The sequence below is a fragment of the Passer montanus genome, unplaced genomic scaffold, assembly GCF_014805655.1.
Source record: "Passer montanus isolate IOZ18808 unplaced genomic scaffold, ASM1480565v1 scaffold22, whole genome shotgun sequence".
NCBI lineage: Eukaryota > Metazoa > Chordata > Aves > Passeriformes > Passeridae > Passer > Passer montanus.
Genome location: NW_024366815.1, coordinates 2369060 through 2385727, shown reverse-complemented (window position 1 = coordinate 2385727; position 16668 = coordinate 2369060). Strand labels below are relative to the sequence as shown.

The 16668-nt window shown below is 34.7% G+C and overlaps 1 protein-coding gene across 9 annotated transcripts in view; it reads right to left on the bottom strand.

The window, feature by feature from the left end:
- NIPBL (NIPBL cohesin loading factor) overlaps positions 1-16668 on the bottom strand; it is a 153707-nt gene that overhangs the window by 67665 nt on the left and 69374 nt on the right. For 8 of the 9 annotated variants that reach the window (XM_039709678.1, XM_039709677.1, XM_039709679.1 and 5 more), the window contains 5 exons: positions 16353-16452; positions 14597-14748; positions 13404-13564; positions 10441-10534; positions 900-1532 (listed from right to left, as the gene is read on the bottom strand). In XM_039709678.1, the coding sequence (XP_039565612.1) occupies positions 900-1532; positions 10441-10534; positions 13404-13564; positions 14597-14748; positions 16353-16452 (1140 nt within the window). The remainder of the gene's footprint in view (positions 1-899; positions 1533-10440; positions 10535-13403; positions 13565-14596; positions 14749-16352; positions 16453-16668) is intronic. The other variant, XM_039709682.1, reaches the window with a different exon arrangement.

Here is a 16668-nt window from a genome sequence, read left to right as displayed (position 1 = left end):
AAATTTTTTTTCAGACGTTAAATAGGGTGCAAAGGAAGATTTTGAAAAATACTTATGGTACATTATTACTATCTAATTAATAAAACACATCTGAAACCAAATACCTTCAAAGCAGTTAACAACAGAAAAAGAAAGAGAAATACAAAAAAAATTTTTGATCGATTCAACTAAATCCATTAAGACAACAAGTGCACCTACCGAAGTGAAGATAGATTTCAGAGGCCCACCTGGTTCTGTGCTACAGACCATAGAGATATATGGCAGTTCTCTAAAGTTTCTAATGCCTACATAATAATTAATATCCAGTTGAACAAACATCAGTAACAACATAATTGTATATATTACCCAATCATTACACTACCTTCAAAAGAACAGATGTGATTTAGTCTAACATCTCCTTCACACTGAATCCAAATTGGGACATGAATAGAAATGGGATAAAACAGTTTTCCTTCATCTTCTTAAATTAGGCAATTTGGGATTAATAATTAGGCAATTAGGATTAATAATACAACTGTCAAAACTTACTATAAATTTTGATTTATGATACTGCTGGGGTTTTAGAAACTATAAATAACATTAATTGTACTTTATTCAGTCTCATGGTTAAAAGTAAGAGTATTTTAAAAGAATTTTGAAACATAAGAATTTCACTTTCCATCCATTAAGACCCCGAGTAAAGAATATCAGGTATTTAAAATATGCATATATGAAAGATTACAGTTCATTGTTGGAAGGGAATGGAGATGAATGTCGCAGAAGAACCTACACTGTGTACACAGAATTGAACTATGTGAAAATGACAGGAACTTTTTCTATATATATATATATGGGGTTTATATGCATATATATATATTTATATAATATATAGTGTATATACACACACACAATCCTTTTACCTTTATCTTGCACTTCTTTTGAAAATCGCTCCCTTTCAATAGCTGATTCACGTTCTATCCGCTCAATTTCAGCCAATGCATCCAATTCTACTTCATCATATGACGTTATAGCTCCTTGTTGCGAAACCTGTTGCTGTGTCTGTACCACAGGAGTTTGAGGTTGTTTTGCAGCAACTGAAGTGTTCTGTTGTAAAACAGGCACTTGTTGTGCCTGAAGGAAAGCTGTCTGTTCATGCTGCGGCAAACACTGAGCAGTGTTTAATGGGCGGTTAACATCCTGTGGAGTAACGGGTGTTTTAGAAGTCTGTCCTGGGTACTGCACATTAAAAGGAATATCACCCTCTGACACACTGCTGTTTTCCAAACCAGAAAGCATATCATCCTGCTGGTCCATATCCGAAGATCTTACACGAGACAGTCTTAATGTAAGCTTAGTGGAGTCCTTGGAAGGAGAGCTAATGATATCATACATTGCAGCTTTTTCAGTCTGGTCTTTTTCATCCTTGCCTAACTTCATTTTCTTTTGTTTCTTTTGCTTTCTTTCTGGAGAATCTAACAATATGTCTGGGGGAACATCTCTAGGTGATGAATAAGGTGGAGGCTGAGATTGTTGGATTAAAGGTTGTCTTGATCCTAGAATAATAATTCAGAAAAACTGAACAGTTATGTTGTTTCATGTTTATATAAAAACACACTAAATATAACCTGCATACTTTTAATGTGTATCTCTACATAGAACTGTGCTCACAAAAGATCTAAATAAGATTGGTAGGAAGCACATCATCGCTAGATCGAGATGTAATCTAGATAGTTGCAGTGTATTTCCTAGGAATTTTAGCTATCCACTGCAAGTAGAGAAGGGATCATTTCAGAGAAGACGGAACAAAAAAAACCCACCACCAAAAAAGAATAAATAAAAATAGTACCTAAGGTTCAGAATATCAGCTATTAGAAAATGATCAACAAAAGCAAGTTGATGGCAGAAAAAATGAAAGATCAAAAAGATTCTTATTAAGGTCCAGTGATGAAGACTTAATGATCAATATATAGGCACTAGCCATTTCAGCCACACACTTTTAATTTAAAAAACCCAACTAAACAAAACCAAAACATAACAAGCCCCTTAACTTGGACTCTGACAGTTATTTTAACTTTGTGTTTCTTTTATTTATTTTTAAAAATTTTATTTTAGGTAAATTTATGTTAACCACCCCCATCCACTACTATCTACGAAACACTAATTATCTAAAGGCATCTTTCTACCATTCCCTGCCTTGTCTCCCCTCCTTTTTTGTTTAATGTATGAATTTTTGCTTCCAGATGCACTCTTTCCAGGATTTGAGAGTACCTACAGAAATTTTAAAGAGAGGACACTTCTAATTAAATAATTTCTCCAATTAATTACATTTGAAGTTCTAATGCCTCTAATGAATCTGCTTCCTATAACTGTTAGCCTAGAAAAAAAGTCTGAAAAGCAGAGTAGCATTTCAACCCATCTCAATTATAATTTTGAGCTTTAGTTCTGGCTTAGAAGGGAATACTGTGCAAGGTGGGGAACACACACAGACTCCTCTTCTTAAAGGAACCATTCAGATTCCATTCATCTATTGGGGAATGCTCATCTCCAGAAAGCAGCGACTGATATTATGATTTTATTATTAGACATGCTGGTCAGGTCATCATAGGTTAGCACTTCTAGCAACAAGCAGAAATTAAGTGGAATACAGGTCCTGTGTGCTTCATTCAAGAAACACCGCTAAACAAGAAAGAAGCTTCATTCTGCAGCTTACATTTCTACCCAATATTTTTGGGATTAAGCAATGTACCAAACCGTAGAATTTCAAAACAGTTCTACTACTCTGCTTCCCTTCCACAAATCAGATACCACACTCAACCACCAGTACCAAAGTTCTCACTACACCCTAAGAAGATTTCTCCCTTGCTTTTCAGCAGATTCCTATTCTTGTTATGCTCCTCCCCACAATTACCATTTCTTTGGGTAATTTCAAATACTGAATGTAATGTGTAGCAGGAATCCTTAGCTACTAATTTCTTTTAAGGTAATGACTACCACTCAGGAAGTACAAGCTGCATGATATTTCTACAAATAGTAGAGGCAACTCAGAAGTTTTCAAAGCGATATTACAACATCTTGATTTATCTCTTATATGAATACTTTAAAAGTTGCAACAATGGAACACTTACTAATTTTCAGAGTTACACATCTAAACACAGAGAACAGATTTTATTCTTCCTAGTCCTAACTTTCTAGATAAATATGACAATATCTGATTTGGCATTATTTGGCATTTCTCATGTTGAAAAGTAAGACTGCAGCAACAGATAAAGTGGTTCTTTTTATCTTTGAATAGACTTCAGGAGGCCAGAAGGATTTCACTGCATTCCATTGAACAGTCTTAGAATCTAGTAAATGAAGAAACAAAAGTATGTTTTGCCATAGGCAGCACTACGAATAAGTATTTGAAAATATCTTCCTCCTAAAGGAAACTCTTGAAACGTTTTGATTGTAAGGCCTATAAGTGGCATTTTAAAATAACATGTTCCAGCAATAACTTTACATATTTCTGAGATGTTTAATGATGGTTAAAGCCTCTGACAACAAGGAGGCTCAGAAGCTACAATGTCTATGTATGGAGGTGAAAAGAAACTGAAAAATATGAAGCATTCTTGAACAGTTTCACTCTACCACAAACCTTAGCAGTTTTGAACAGATATCACACAATGGACACATAGCACATTCTGAAACTTCAAACAAAAGCCAGCAGAGTACCCAGAACGTCAAAGGCACCTGGCCTGTATCAGCAATAGTGCAACCAGCAGGACCAGGGCAGTGATTGCTCCCCTGTACTCGGCACTGGTGTAGACACATCTTGAATGCTTTGTTCAGTTCTGGACCCCTCACTACCAGAAAGACATTGAGGTGCTGGAGCATGACCAGAGAAGGGGAAGAGAGCTGGAGCACAAGTCCAGCAAGGAGTGGCTGAGAGTGTTTATCCTGAAGAAAAGGAAGTTCAGGGAGACCTTAACACTTTCTACAACCACCTGAAAGGATGTTGTGGCCAGGTGGGGATCAGCATATTCTACCAGACAACTGAAAAAAAACTCAGCCTCAAACTGCACTAGAGGAGGTTCAGGTTGGACCTCAGGAAGAATTTCTTCTCTGAAAGGATGGGTAGGCATTGGAATGGGCTGCCCAGGGAGGTGGGGAGTCACCATTTCTGGAGGTGCTCAAGAAATGAGTGGACACGGCACTTGGTGCTAGGGTTTAGTTGACATGATGGTTTTTCTTTGAAGGTTGGAACAGATGATCTTGGGACATCTTTTCAACCTCAATAATTCTATGAAAACTGTAGCCATTATACAGTCTATTTTGTCTGTTAATGGTGGAGTCAGTCCGGAGTATTTCCTATGGAAGAAGTCTTGGGCCATTATATATCTGAGAATAACTATCTTTACCAAGACTAGGTAACAGGAAAAAAAAAACAAAACCCCAAAGCTTAAAGAATACACAGACAGTTATGAGTTTGCTAAACCAGCTGAGATTCCAAGATTAAGATGGTTTGTTCTACAAAATGCTGTCAATGCAGTAAATGATATACAAATCTTCAGAAATTATCTTTAGGAAATAATCAAATTTCTTATTGTAGAACAGAGAAATATTTAGACAACTTTTGGGTCTAAATCTAGGGCTGGGCAGTAATTCAGGAGAAAAAGAAACCTGACTTCTGTAGTTGATTTTCCATAGATAGTATCATTAAAAGAGCTTTGTGTGTGCCCTCTTTATACAGCAGGCAAGTTAAAAGGAGGTTCTTCCCTGATTCAGGAAGGTCACTGTATCATTACTAAACAGCAAATATTGATAGTCAACCAGGTAAGACCAAACATAGCTCAGAAGCAGGTACCTTAGGTACCATAGGAAATGAGGTCTCTACAGAGAACAAACATAACCAACAACACTACCTCTCCAGTCATTCAGCAACAGTCATTCTGACCACCCATGATAATCCTAGGGCTGGTTCTCTACATTTCTTAGTTCTTCGATTGGTTGCTAGTGGTAGATGGCACTAAGTATGGAAGAAGTTTTATTAACTGCTGTAGTAATTTCCAATTTACCTTTTTTTCTGTGATTCTTGAACCATATCTTATCAAATCCTATACAATGCAATCAACTATAAAAATAATTTAATTGCATTGACAGAGACTTGGCCTTCTTTAAAATGTAAAGTTTTGAGTACACTTCTGGTTTATTTACCCTGACTCTACTTGCTCACTGTGTATCACTAGCTTGGATAGCAAACCTTCTGTCCAGGAGACTGCACATATCACTGACATCTCCATCTTATGTTTTTGTCTGTACTTGCTAATCACACCACAATACTCACAACTTCTTTAAGTACTCATGATACCTCCTCTGAGCATCTCTAAGCCTCTTCATGTCACTTGCCTTTCAAAGATGATGCAGCAAAGTCACACCATGGATCACACTCTCTGTTGTGATCCACATGGATCACATTTACTAAGGTTATCAGGAAGTTAGAACTCACTTATTTTTCAGTATTAAAAAAATTGTTTTCTTTCCACTTGTACAATAACAACTTCCAAAGGGTCACATGAAACAGTATCTTCATATTCCTTTAACTCCCTTGTAGGCAAAGGTTCTCAGATATTGACAAAAGCCTTTCAACCATTCTACACCCTGTTTTGCCAGAAGTATCATTCTCTAAGCATGAAAGCTGGATAAACTTCTAGAGAACAAATGAAGACTAATATTTAATACTTGGTTCATAGCACATTGGAGAGAAACTTAAAGGATGTTCAAGTGCTTTTTTAAATCCACAGGAAAGTGATCATCCACACTCTTGGAACATGATTTAAATAGGTACCAAATTGGTGTCTAAAGCCTTTGAAAAGGGAGGCTTTAAGAAATGTCTATGTGCTGCATGTGAATGATTAAGATTTCACATATAAGTAATTACACTGTAAACAGGTTCCTAAGGGCAGAAGTTGGAGAAGAGAACCAGAGCATTCACATTGTCACAATGACATTTGTTTGTTGGAAAAGCTAGGAACTTTGTGATTACAGAACCTAAGGAACACACTATTACCAACAGATTTCAAGAGGCATCATGTAAAATTTGCAAATGAAATGTGCCTTTTTTAATCTTCTTTTTTTCTTAACATGATCTTGCTTACCACCTTCACATAAAATGAGAATTTTCATAAAAATGGGATCAGACAAATTCACCCTGGAACTCTGGCAAAAGCAGTCTCAAAATTGGTAATAATCACTTTGAGAATTTGTGCCTCCAGTAGACTTAAAAAGGGAAGAACAGTCCCTTCAAAAGGATGGTAAAGGCCTACTCAGAGTGTAACACATAGTCAGTATGATTCAAGTGCACACTAGAACAATTCTTCTGTAAGAACTGAGATAATGAAGAAATGGTTTTCCAAAAGGAATTTTTTAAGAATATGTATCATCAAATCTTTAAGAGACTTAAGTGCCGTATCTGGACTCTACCATGATTTTCTATATAGCTTCTCATAATAATTTCACTAACAAGCTGAAGAGTATTAATCTAGTGTAATCTAGACAAAAATATGTTGATTATTGTAAACCCTGCTGTGAAGCTATGTTCACACAAATTCAATTTTTCTTAATAAAAATGAAGTGAGTATATGTGAACAAGTGCAGCTTTCCAGAGCTCCAGTCATAAGAATAATAGTTTAAAATATTTGTCATTAATATCTTTTCATATAAAAGAATTAGAGACTATTTTATTAATCTAAATATCATTACTGCTTTTGATTTTAAGTCTTTAAGAGGCTAACCCCTGCTTTTAAAAATAGAATCAAAAGTTTTCTTGACTAGTTTGAATAACTTTCTGAAACAAAACAAATTCAGTGACAAGAAGCACAAACTTCTTATTTATCTGTGAATTGCAAACCATAAGAGGAAGACAGACAAGGTCTATAGAAAGAAAGCAGAATGCTTAAAACAACTTGCAGTATAAATCTAAGTTATCAGCAAAGAGCAGCTATACTCGCATATACAACAGTATATCACACCAAGTAGTCTTCAGTACTTTCCTAACGACTCATCCTAAATCTTCAAATAGAGGATGTATCTATGACTTACGACAGCAGAACATAGACATATGCTCAGCCAATGCGAGTGTAAAAAGATGTCAATACCTCAAGCCCTTTCCTGCAGCTTCTTCTAAAATTCTAGCATCTTCCTCTGGAAAGCTCACCAAATTTTGCATTAGGTATAAAGAAAATGTTACTTATTTTGATTAGCTGACAACAATGACACCTATTTTCAAAGAGCATACCTTAAGATTCAAACTTTAAGGGATAGCGTATGAGACAGGTAAAGAACATACATTTGAGAAGTCTTTAGGGACAGATTTTATTCACTTTCCATATCCTCTTCCAACAGTTTTCAGAGAAGAGTCCCACCACTCTACCCAGAGTTTGAAATGCCTCATGAAAAACTCAGCTTTGGCTGTTCTACCTGTATGCAGAGCCTCCCTGCATAAAAAAATTTAGACTTTAAGGAAGAAACAGGAATTAATGTTTATTTTGGTGCTATCAGAAAAAAAATAAATCATTGAATAAAAGTTCTTCTGCGATTCTTTTGAAAGAGAGAAGGGAAGATGGCATTTTTTTCTTCACAAGAAGTTCTGAAGTCTACACCACAGATCTGAGAAGATTCCTAATTCATCTTATCTATTCTATATTCAGAGACCAAGTGTAGTGCAATCTGACTGGAGAAATTCTGTGAAGCCGTAAGAAAACAGATGTGATATTTCAAAATTATTCAGAAAATAATCAAATATTCATCAACAATTTCTGTAAAGAATACAACCTATTTGTGTAAAAGAGTGCAAAATTACATAATTTTTAAGAGTTGTTGCTAGTCCTTACAGATGTTTTCCTAAGTATTTAGGCAACTGTATGGAACAGGACTGTAAATTTTATGAACACACCTCTTCGTAAAGCAGTGGACTAAAAACATTATGGAAGCCTTTCCTTAATCCAACTCTTCAGAGGATTCCTCAAGAAAAAATTAGGAATTGAAATAAAATGTGAGGTTCCATAGCAGTAGGAAAGTAGAAAAAATGGATAAAATATTCTGATGAGTAATCAATCCTCAGTAATGGAATCCAGGGGATATTTTATGAGGTCAACAAGAGGAAAACACTCCATGATACTCCATACTCTATTCACAGACTTAAAAAGTCATCCACTGGCAACAGATGACAGCTTGAAAAGAGAGGCATTATGATACTTCCATGGCTAAAACAAAAAAAAATTTTGGGATTAAACTTCAGCTGCTCTTGTATCTTTAGTGAAGCAGAAGTGAACAAAGACAGTGAAAATTTATTCCACTGATTAAATTAATAATCACCCAAAACACAAAAGTAAGTCTTGCCTTCTCTCAAATATCTGCCTATGCTGCAAACAAAACTTATCTCTCATTTAGATTCTGTCACACAGACAGCTACATTCAGTGTGAAGGTAATTCAAGACTGTGCAGTCATGGTCCCCATTTCTCCAGAAGTCTTGAAACCTTTGGTAAATGCCTCAAATCTCTATATTATGTAGGAAACCTCTGGCATTATAACAACCTTCCTGAAATCTTCCCCTGATTAAGATTAGTTACACCTTTTGTCATTCTTTGTGTCCTTCCAGACAAATGGTAAGTATTTTGTGCATTTTTCTTTATAAAAGTTTGTGACCTACTAACCAAACTTGCAGGGACTAATAAGAGAGCAACAAAATTCTCAGCATAAATAGTTGTTGTATTCATCCCAACTTTCACTAAAATTCATGGGCCAAAAATTCTCTGTAGGGGATCCCATGTTCTTAATAGCACTGACATTATTTAAAACTTTTCCATACATTTCTAAAATACCAGATGGAGCATCAAGAACTGGTTCTCTCAATCAGGGTTCATTAATGTCTTAATGAGGGCAAAATGTCAACACCATTAGCAGCAGTATTTCAGTTGTGCAATTTATCAAAGGGAAAAGTAAAGTTAACATAGATACATCAGAAAGTTCCTGCATTTTAATGCTAATGCTGAAACATTATAATCTGAACTATACAAGCAGTTTCAGAAATAGTCTGAAAAGCTATCCCTTCAAAAATGGGTTCTGAGACAGCCAATTGAAACAACAGCAACTTTAACAAAAAAAAAATTCAAATATTGTCTGAGTAGTAATAACATATATGAGTGGGCTAACTTGGAGATCCACAACCTTGTTAAACCTATAAACTTAACAAAGAGTGAAAAATAACCAAATTTACACAAGCCTCATGCGGAGTCCTTTAGAAAAAGATGACAAGATGTCCTAAAATACTGATGCTCCTGGCATCCTATACACATACTTCTCACTTACCACCTGAACCATAGGATAATTCAGTTAGGAAGGAACCTCGGGAGATGTTTAGTTCATCCTCATGCTCAAAGCAGGGTAAGGCAGGGACACATCATGTCAGGTTTTATCCAACCTGACCATGAAAACCCTCAAGGACAGAAAACACACAGATTCTAAGGGCATCCTTTTCCACTGCTTGACTGTCCTGATAGTGAAAAAGTTTTTCTTTAGATCTATTTGGAATCTCCTATTTAAATTTAAGTCCATTGTATTCCATCCTTCTTCCACAGCAATGAAAAGACTGACTGGGATCTTGCTGATAATCTCCTCATAGGCATGGAAATGCTGCCCTGAGGTCCACCCCTGATAAACATGTTTTTTATCCAGGGTGCATAATGCCTTAACCTTTTCTGCAATCTCCACCATCTTCTGTTCTCTTCTCTGCCTAAACTGATCACCCAGTAAGACTTATATTTTTGTTTCAGGTCTACAGAGAAGAAAGCACTGTTTCATTTTTCAGTTATTGCCCTGAAAATGTACAATCACTGAAAAAGAAAATTAACAAGAATATGTCCCAACCCTTACCTTACCAAGTGGATTTTAGTATAAAGAATTATTTTGAGCAAATTTTTTTTGTTTCCTCTCAACTGACAGACATCTCGCCCTATACCTCTCCACAGCTAAAGTTTTCAGGCTTCATTTATGCTATGTGTATTGAGCTCATTTATTTTAATATTTTTAATATTTCATTATTGTAATTAAGACAAATGCTGGGTATTAAAATACTTTTGAGGTGGTTAACAGTTCAATACTCGTAATGCTGCCTTTAAAACTTTTCTTATGTAGAGCAACTGAATTCTTATACAGAATTTAATTCTCAGATTGGAAAGGATTTTAAATCCTTCTGTCCTCCATAAATTTGAGCTTTATTTTGAAGGATGATCTGTTAATTGTTGGACCATCGGAAATTTCTTCTGGATCAGGGCTCAAAATAATTTTGCATCCAAAACATAATGCCATAATCTGTAGTACTAGTCAAATACAAAACTCAGGAGGAAAAACTGAATACCTCTTTAAATTATCTATTCTTTAAAACTGGGAAAAATAAATTGACATATATATGACTGCTAGGCTACCTTTAAGGGCTCCATCACTTCCAGCTGGAGAGCAGACTGACTGTGGTGACCTCAAGGAAAAAGACGCAGCATTCCTTATTGAAGGATCGCCATCCTAAAGAAAGAATGATAAAAAAGTTAACATATGACCATAAACATCTCTTAAAATAAAACCTGAAATGAGTACCTAAATTGATAAAGTGGATTGGGCAAAAAAGCATACAAGAAATACTAGAAAAAGAGTCACTTCCATTAAAATCTTTGTAATTTAGACTGCTATTAGACTATAATATAAGCAATGCTTCAATTAGTCTTAAGAGGAATCTATAACCAGAACAGGCACACACACAAAAAAATTATTTGTGTTTTTCTAGCTAGACAAGCACTTTTGGGTTTACACTAGGATTCCATTTAGAATCTTTTGTTGCAAGTACTCATAGTAAAGAGCTGTAGAGCACTTGCATGATGTATATACAATACTATTTGAAAGAAATAGATTTCATATTCATATTTAAGGGTAGATTATGAAAAAACTCTGTTTTTTCATAATCTACCCTTAAAAGATTATCTAGAATGCTATCCTGCTCTTTTAGTTCAACAAACTAATACTTTGTATCTGTATCCTCAGCATAGGGAAGCCGGAACTGAACAGACTCTCTAGCAATCCCTTTACAGCAGCTGGGTTAATCTCATGTAAAACCCAGCTAGAGTGATTTTAGCTTGTAAGAGTTAAACAGGAAAAAACTCAATGGCAATATGAAGCAGTTCCCCAAACTTCTCCAAAGCAATTAATAATTTCTGACAAACTTTTTCATAATATAATATTAATTGCAATGTAATTATGTCCATGCTCTATTTTTAGCAATGTAAATGTGTATTTTTTACCCCCACACTATCCTTATATAGAATGTGAAATGCACCATTCCTATCTCCATTCAGAGTTTTACATGGGTGCTTCCAGTGCTTTTGTGGAGCCCTCTGCTGGTCACAACTACTCATTCAAGTAGTGCCCTACTAAACTTCAACTACAGAATGGTTATTTCCCACTTCAACTACTGTTTTTTATACAGCATGTATGAGAATGTTTGGGGTAAGGAAAAGCTAGCAAATCCTCTATCTATGAAGAGAAAATTTCCATAATTACAAACAAATTCTAAAAAAGTCATTCTTCCAAAAGATACAGCGATACAAAGGAATGAAGTCTCCAAAGAAGTTCTACAGTTATTTCATGTTTCCTAATTAAATTGGTTATTTCAGTAGTTAACATTCTAATATGGGTCTTCTTAAGGTATCTGTATACAGGCAATTTTTTCACATATCCATTTCTTTCCTTTATTTTTTTAATCTGAATTATCTGTGTGATAAATATTTTTTAACCTTTTGATCAATATGAACCCAGTTAACAGAATGTTAAAAGGTTTAATTTTAATTATGTTTTTACATGTCTGCATGAAAGAAATGAGCATCCGGTAGTGAGATAGAAAGCAAAATTGGTCTTTCAAGGAGATAGCAGCCTGCATAGATGGACAATCACACTCTGACAGTGGGCAAACAGCCAAATTCCATCTGTGTAGCCACAGACTAGGCTGTGCCTTATGAAGGAGTAGACGACACTGCTAAAAGGGAAAGAGTTTGAAGTTATGGACTTAAGCTGATTACACAGGACTCCAAGAACACAAATCCATAAGAAATCAGATTTCAGTTTTACCACCTATGGGTACTTACCACAACTATATGAGGTTTTCTTCTTTCCATTCACAGCACAACAAACCTGAACTTACACTGTAGTGGTAATAACAATTATTTTTTGCAAGAGTGCTTGCAAAAAGAGTTGTTGCCTTCTGAGGAAATTCTCATGGGCAAAGGACTTTAATATTCAGACCACCACAATAAAGTGAGTTCCAGATCAAAAGTATATGATGCTATTTTAAGCGAAACTGAACTGATATTCTACTGAGTTACTAATTTAGCTACTGCACTGAAATTATGGAATTGATATTTTTTTTTCCCAAACTGACTTTTCTTTGACTTGTAATAAATCTCAGAAACACACCCATATTGAAAAATAAGCTTAATAACTTATCAGGTATGTTTTATTAAGTCAGGAGAAGATCTTTAACCACAACTGCCAAAGACACAGGCAAAGACAATTTCTACTAAATTAACTGAACAGACTAACTCAGTATACAACATTTTGAGTAGACATGTCATTCCTACCATAGCTGACAAATTTTCAGAAACGTGCATTTATACTTTAGTTTGGAGCTTCACCAAATGATGAATTATATTCTAGGAATGCTCTCAAGTTTACCAAAAATTGTCCTTAAACTGAATGAATGTGTAGTGACACATTAAGGGTACATTGAGGAGATACTTGCTGATTTTGTATTTCAGAGAAACATGATGTATTAAATCAATTATGCTTTATGTTTTGCATATGAAGCAAAACATTTATGTAAGCACTATGTTTTAAAGCAACAAAATCCTAAAATGAATAAAAATAATTTAAGTTCTTGAGTTTTATGATTCTTAAAATACTAATTCATGAAGAAGATCTCCAAAGTAGAAAAGGCTGCAACATTGTAATTATTTTTCATACAGATGCAAAACTTGAATCAATATTCTTCACATTGATTTCTGCATCATAGCTTCTAAAATCAGCTTTTAAAGTTATAATTAAAAATAAAACACAGGTAACATATATGCACCATTAAGAAAGTGCACAAACGGATAAAAATGCAATTTTACAACATTTACTACTTTCTATGTCTAGCATTTTTCCAATTAGACCAGCAAAGAGGATGTACTATGTTTTCAGAGTCTGAAAATGAGACTATACATCTGAAATTGAAATCTATCCTCAGTGGTTTTATTCCTCAACAGCATCATAAAATATCTGACTTCTAAGTCAGTTAAACACATACTTTCTTCATCATAGTAAATATCTGCTTTATCATAATAAATTGATTGATTAGGTAACATACATCACTACTGAGTCTGTGCACCATCTGTAGGTAGTCTTCATTTGAGCCATGTCTAGAATTATCAGCATGATGATTAGCTGAATTTCCAGACAATTGACTTGAAACTTTATTTTCATGGAGATTCCTCATCCCAGCTGTGACAATGGGACTGGATACGGAAGCTGGAATACAAAAAAATTAACTATATAGATACAGTCATGCAGTCATGAACTTGAAAAGATTCAGAGAAAAGACCCACACGGTGGATATTAAAACGTTGGATGCAAGAGGTCTGGAATCTGAACAAGAATCCAACTTGCTCCAAATACCTTGATTAAAAACACATTATCTAAGATTTTTCAAAAGGATTTCAAATATTAATTCCATGTACAAATTCACTAAATTTCTCTCCATATCTATTCTAATAATAGTCAGTATCTTCCTTACTGATTACAGAAAACTTTATTTACTTCCACGTAACTTGAACTCAGGGCCTTAGTAACTTTCAAGGTATTCATGACACATATAACATTACTTATAAAACTTATGATATATATTCCATTTATATGATCTATATATATTTAAGAAAAAATTAGTTAAAAGAATCCAGTAGAATTCTACCAACAAAAAATGCCCTAGATACCTTAATACTGATCATGTTTTTAGGATTGTTTTCAGACAAGGAAAGAATAAAAATGCATTTGTTCTGAAGGTCATCTTTGTGAGTTACTGCATATCTTGAGCATAATTCTAGCCAATTTAGAATTAATCTGACACTAAAAAGGGCCAGTGAGGCTAAAGAATCTCTAAAGTTAACTTTAGTTAATTTAAAGTTAAAAAAATTTAACTTTTCATTGGCAGAAATGAGGTTTTCCCTAGTACATGTAAATGATTCTCACAGCTAACAAATACAACTTTTGAGTTGTTCAGATTATTTTCGTTGTCACATATACAGGGCAACAATGCAAACTGGACACAAACAGGGGAGTATTGCAACATTAATGTGTTTTACTTTTTCTTCTTCTGTTTAATTTTTTTCAAACAAGTAGATACCACTACTTTTTTCCAGACAAAAAAAATCAAAGCTTATACATACCTGCCTCAAAGATTTGTATTAAGCATGTGACTCCTTCAAAGAAATTAGAAGCTGAAATGTTCACATGAAAGCAAAGTAGACATGAAATAGGAGAATATAATAGACATCACAGACTTACCTTGCTGCATTTGAGGATGAGCTGTATAACTCGGAGGATGTGAATATGGCATGTATCCTGCAGGGCTTTGAGGAGCATATGGACTAGGCACTGGACTGTTCTGTTGTGCCAAAAATCTGTTGCCAGAGCTTGTCTGTGGTGGCACAAACCGGCTAAAAAGAAAAAAATAATTGCAAAAACGTTTTAAAAATTTGGAATAGCAAATATAGAACAAATTAATTATTTCTATTCAGATTCATTATTTCATATTTTCAGAAGATGAAAATTTCTTTAAGATAAAAAAGCCTCCAACACAATTGAGAACTTCCTTCAAAAGCAGTATTTTAAGCTATCTATACTTTCCTAACTGCACATGTTACTGAAGAGTCAGAAGATAATAAAAAGCATTCAGAAGAAATCCATCTAGGGAAGGGAAACAATGACACAAATATGTATGGAAATTAGATCTGAAATTTCATAAAGTTAATCTCAGAAGTTTGAATAAAAGTGACAGCAAAAGTTTTAATCAACTTGGTCACTAGGATTAACAAGGAGCCATTTACTCTCTCTTTACTTTTCAGTAAGTTTCCAAATAACTGCATCTAATAGAGCTATGCTGTCCAGATACAGGGATGTTACAGGTAGTTAGGTACGACTTGACCCAAGTCCAGTGAACATAACTTTCTCTTCCACTGGCTTTATCTTAGACTCATTCTACAGATAAGCCATAAAAATAGCATTGACTTGTGACAATAATACATGCACATTATTACTTACATTCTTACATCAGTTTCCAAAATTAAAATAACTAAATAAATATATCAGAAAGTACATTACAAGCTATCACAACCCCAAGTTCTAAGCAGGAACTCCATAAAGGTAAGCTTCAATAGAAAGAAACAGCAAAGTACTTAATGATTTTGCAAGGATTTCAAGAGAACTTTGTACTATTCATTGTAATATTCACAACTCAAACAACCTTTTTAGATATTCCTTTTAGATATAAAAGTTTAAAAGTGTGTTGGTTGTTGTGAAGATAGAGAACATTTCATTTTCCAGTTACAGTAACTTGAAGTGAGACCTGAAAACAGTTTATTTTAATAATGATATCTAATAACTGAAGAAGGGACCTGTTAAAGCCCAGTACCTGGATTGAAACTACAAGCAGAACTCTCTCCTCTCGTCCAGAATATTTTAATATATTAATAAAAGCCTAAATTATAGCCAAATGCTACTTACAAGCTCTCAAAAACTTAAAAACCCAGAAATCTGACAAAGATTCTGCTGGAAGATTGGCCAAAATACCAGGCCTATCTTTCTGCAAGAAGCTTTTTCGTAACTGTTACAGTCATACTCCATGCTTTTACAAATCTTCTTTCCCACCATTCTGCTAAACCAGTACTGGGACAAGCTGGAACACACCAGCCTATTCTGTCCTATCCTCTTGCCACCAATGTCAGCCTCTGACATAAGTAGAAGACAGCCAGAGGGTAATAGGAGGCAGACGGACTCCTTAGGCAGGAAAGAAAGCTTGGCCAAATTATGGGATGGAGTGAGAGAGAAGAGAATTCATGGTGAATCCTTAGAAGAGAGACTAGTTCACCAACAGAAAGACGTTTCTTTGTGTACGAAGAAACTTACCCTGCTATCAGACAAATGTCAAATTTTTCATGACATTGACCATCTTCCATTCACACTTTGCAACAAGAATTGGCTGTCAGTGTAGGAACAACTCATAGTTCACTCCCTTCCCACCCTACTTAAAAGAAAGGATTACCTGGAAGGGCTATGTGAGATAGTGGTTTGTTGATAATTGGAAGATGCAGGACTACCACGCATGGAATTCTGAGAAATATTAAACTGTGACATCATCATCCCTATTAAGAAAAAAGATAGCAGCATTACTTTACACACATCTTCTTTTCAATCAATGAAGTATGTAATTTCAGAATTTTTTACATACAATGAGATTATGAACATTATTGACATTATAAAATTTGTTGGCATTAAGATCATCTACCCACAACTGTTAAAAATCAGAAATTACTGAATCCATGTACGATGTCCATTTTACATCATGACATGAAAAACGT